This window comes from Triticum aestivum, chromosome 7D (assembly GCF_018294505.1).
Source record: "Triticum aestivum cultivar Chinese Spring chromosome 7D, IWGSC CS RefSeq v2.1, whole genome shotgun sequence".
Taxonomy (NCBI): Eukaryota; Viridiplantae; Streptophyta; class Magnoliopsida; order Poales; family Poaceae; genus Triticum; species Triticum aestivum.
In genome coordinates, this window is record NC_057814.1 from 112640260 (window position 1) to 112644003 (window position 3744).

The window sequence follows — 3744 nt, forward strand, 5'->3', positions numbered from 1 at the left end:
CGCTCCTGACTATCCTGGCCCACAAAAAACCCTCCTCCTTCGCCCGCCTGCGTTCCCGCCCAGCGCTAGCTGCCCGCATTCATGCCGCTGTAGAGCGGCCGCTCCGCGTCGACGTCGGCCCAGAGCAGACGCGACCTCTCACTCGCACTGGCATTGAAGCGGCGCGACGGCCGTGAGCGCCGCCCGCGCCGCATCCCTAGTGTCCGCGTGATTTTCGCATTTTTTGTTTCTGTTTTCTCATTTCCTTTTTACTTTTATTTATATTTGAAACTATTCTAATTTTTTTAGGGATTGAAAATATTCTATATATATATGCAACCTCTTACCTGGCCCATTCGCAGTGCTAATGGGCCGGCCCAGCGAGGGTAGGCTCCCGATTGGAGGACACGCTTTAAGAAAAGGAAATGTTTCACCCGCAAAAAAAAAGGAAATGTTTAAGGCCCAGAATTTGGCCCATTGCAACCTCTTAGCGGGCCTATTCGCAGTGCTTGCACTCTCTCACGGGCCCACGCAACAGGTCTCCTCTCATACTTTTCCCCTGTTTGCTCACTACTGTACTCAGTTTTCCCCGTCGGTCTCCTCCCCCAGATCCACATCCACCCATCGCCATGGCGATCTCCCCCCGCCTCCTCCTCCCGCTCCTCCTCGCGGCGGCGGCCGCCTCCGCCTTCGCCGGCGCCAACGACCTGGTCGGCGAGCTCCAGTCCCTCCGCTCCCGCTCCCCCGCCGGCGTGATCCACCTCACCGACACCTCCGTCACCCGCTTCCTCTCCTCGCCGGCCCCGCGCCCCTACTCCGTCCTCGTCTTCTTCGACGCCACCTCGCTCCACTCCAAGACCGACCTCCACCTCCCCCAGCTCCGCCGCGAGTTCGCGCTCCTCTCCGCCTCCTTCCACGCCAACAACCCCGACTCCTCCGACCTCTTCTTCGCCGACATCGAGTTCTCCGAGTCGCAGCACTCCTTCTCCCAGTTCGGCGTCAACTCCCTCCCCCACGTCCGCCTCATCCGCCCGGAGCACTCCCGCCTCGCCGACTCGGAGCAGATGGACCAGTCCCACTTCTCCCGCCTCGCCGACTCCATGGTCGAGTTCGTGGAGGCCCGCACCGGCCTCGAGGTCGGCCCCATCGTCCGCCCGCCTCTCGTCTCCCGCAACCAGATGATCCTGCTCGGCCTCTTGTTCCTGATCTCCATCCCGTTCGGGATCAAGAGGATCATGGAAGGGGACACCCTGCTTCATGACCGCAAGCTTTGGATGGCCGGGGCGCTGTTCGTCTACTTCTTCAGCGTCTCAGGGGGCATGTACGGGATCATCAGGCATACGCCCATGTTCATCACCGACCGGGAGGATCCAAACAAGCTCGTCTTCTTCTACCAGGGCTCAGGGATGCAGCTCGGCGCAGAGGGGTTTGCTGTCGGTTTCCTGTACACCCTCGTGGGGCTGATGATAGCTGTGGTGACACACTTGCTGGTGAAGGTGGAGAGCCTGCAGACACAGCGATTTGCGATGCTGGCAGTCATGGCCATCGGGTGGTGGGCAGTCAGGAAGGTGATTTACCTGGATAACTGGAAGACTGGGTACGGCATTCATACCTTCTGGCCGAGTAGCTGGAGGTAAATGTTGTCTCAACCGGCGATCGATGCTTCTTTCCTTTGGTTGCAGAGGTATGTAATATTATCTCTTCTTTTTGTACATGGCATTTTGGTTCATATTATTTCAATTTGAATATTGGACATGATGAGTAATTATGTTTTAGCAATTCACGCAATCTCGTTAGGTGAGTCAGATAATTTAGCATTTCGGAAATGGTTGTATGGCTGAAACGAAATGCACACCGACTCATAATGTCATATGGGATTCTCTACAAGAATGGAATGATAATTCTAGATTCACTGTAAAATTACACCATCAAAGTTCATTTCAACATGTCCTTTATTGATTGTGATGACTTTGATGGTGTAAATTTCTAGTGGGTATCACTGGCCAGGCCCTTCCTAAAACACTTTATGATAGACACTTCAATGACATCTAATCTAATTCACAATTTGTTATGTATGGGATATCATCATAGACTGAGTATACTTATCATAAACTGTATCTTAACAGTGAGGCAACAAGATTGTATTTATTTCGGTCAGGCATTAGTATATTGCCTTCACCTAGATTCATGTCCTGTACAATTGACCTTTTGTCCTGCGATATGATTATATGAATGTACCATGTGTCCTCCCCCATTTGTTAAAAAGATGTATGTATCGTCTAGATGCCTTGTCAGAGTAAGAGTTCGTTAACTAGAAGTTCTTGAATGGTTTGGAGTTTGATGCTGTTAGTATCAGTGACATGGAAATGACATCCAAGTGGTTAAAATTACTATAATTTATTAGGCTTTACAAATGAACTATGACAGAAATTTATAGTCAAGTTCTTATTTGGACAGTGCAAAACTGAAAGACAATACTGTGCTGGATGGAGTATCTATGTGTTTGGTGCTATTGGTTTCTCACTGTTGATTAGTTTGGCTGTGACCATATATCTACATAATGTTGTTGAACATATTAATGCACGTTGGGACTCAGAAGCATAAGTATTTCAGGTTTGGTGCTATAATTAATTAGATATACGTGGGTAAAATGATATGCCGAATTTTCAAATACCTACATGATTGATTCATACGATTCCATGTCTATTCCGAGAGTTAGTTTGGGAACTGCAATTCTTTCTTGTATACTCCCTCTGTCTCACAATATGAGTCCAAGCCCCACTGTACACATATGAAAATACCCCAGAAACCATGAAGACTAAACCTTGACACAAATCGTAAGAGTTGACCAAAATTTCACTTTGTTAACTGTAAGTTGTATGGAAAATTCGGGACTGATTCGACTCGTCGGGTTAATCGAAAACGACTATACATTTGTTAAATTTGGAGCATAACTAAATTGAGAGTCCCCGTCTAGTTTTGGCCTTTGAATGATTTTCGTGATTGAAATTCAACTTGGTTTGGAGTTTAGAAAAGAGGCATAAACTCATGTTGGCTTTTCCCTGCCTCACGCTGTTATGGCCGGTTTAGCAAGGCCCACCGGGCAATCTTAGCCCACAAGTTATCTTAGGTTAATTCTTATGCAAGTTATCTTAGGTTAATTCTTATGCAAGTTATCTAGGTTATAAATATAGGCTGTAAGACTCTTTTTGGAATTATAAGCAATAAGAATATTATTATCCCTATTGCCTGGCTCCCAGAGGAGCCGGAACCCTAGCCGCCTCTAACCCTAGCTGCCGCCGCCATCCTCCTCCTACGCGACGGTGCCCAGCCGCCGGCGCGCCCGCTCATCGCCGTGCCCTCCTCCATCCTTCCCCTACAACCTACGGAGCAGGTCCGGTAGGATCCCTGGTTCTACCAATTTGGTATCCAGAGACTCGGGTTCGATCATGTCGTCATCAACACCCACGCCGCCGCTGCCCATCATCACCACCGGCCCGATGACCACTGCCGGGTCCCCAACGCCGCCGGCCTCGATCACCTCCGCGCCGCCGGCCCCCGTCACTTCCGCGCCGCCGACAACCTCCGTCTTCACGCCGGAGGAGATGACCAGCACCCTGCGGGACCTCGTGACGGCCGTCCAGGGCATCTCCCTGTACTTGGCCGGCCCGCACACCACCCCGCCGGCTGCGCCCCCCGCCTACAGCCACCCGGCACGCACTGGCCGATCCAGGACGCGTCGGGCCCGAGCGGGATGCCCCTGCT

The 3744-nt window shown here is 51.0% G+C and overlaps 1 protein-coding gene across 1 annotated transcript in view; it reads left to right on the plus strand.

Moving 5' to 3' along the window:
• The first annotated feature begins 556 nt into the window (after positions 1–556).
• Positions 557–3744, plus strand: part of LOC123164794 (probable dolichyl-diphosphooligosaccharide--protein glycosyltransferase subunit 3) — a 7668-nt gene continuing 4480 nt past the window's right edge. The window contains exon 1 of the mRNA XM_044582362.1: positions 557–1663. Within this exon, the coding sequence (XP_044438297.1) occupies positions 609–1616 (1008 nt within the window). The 5' untranslated portion in view covers positions 557–608 and the 3' untranslated portion in view covers positions 1617–1663. The remainder of the gene's footprint in view (positions 1664–3744) is intronic.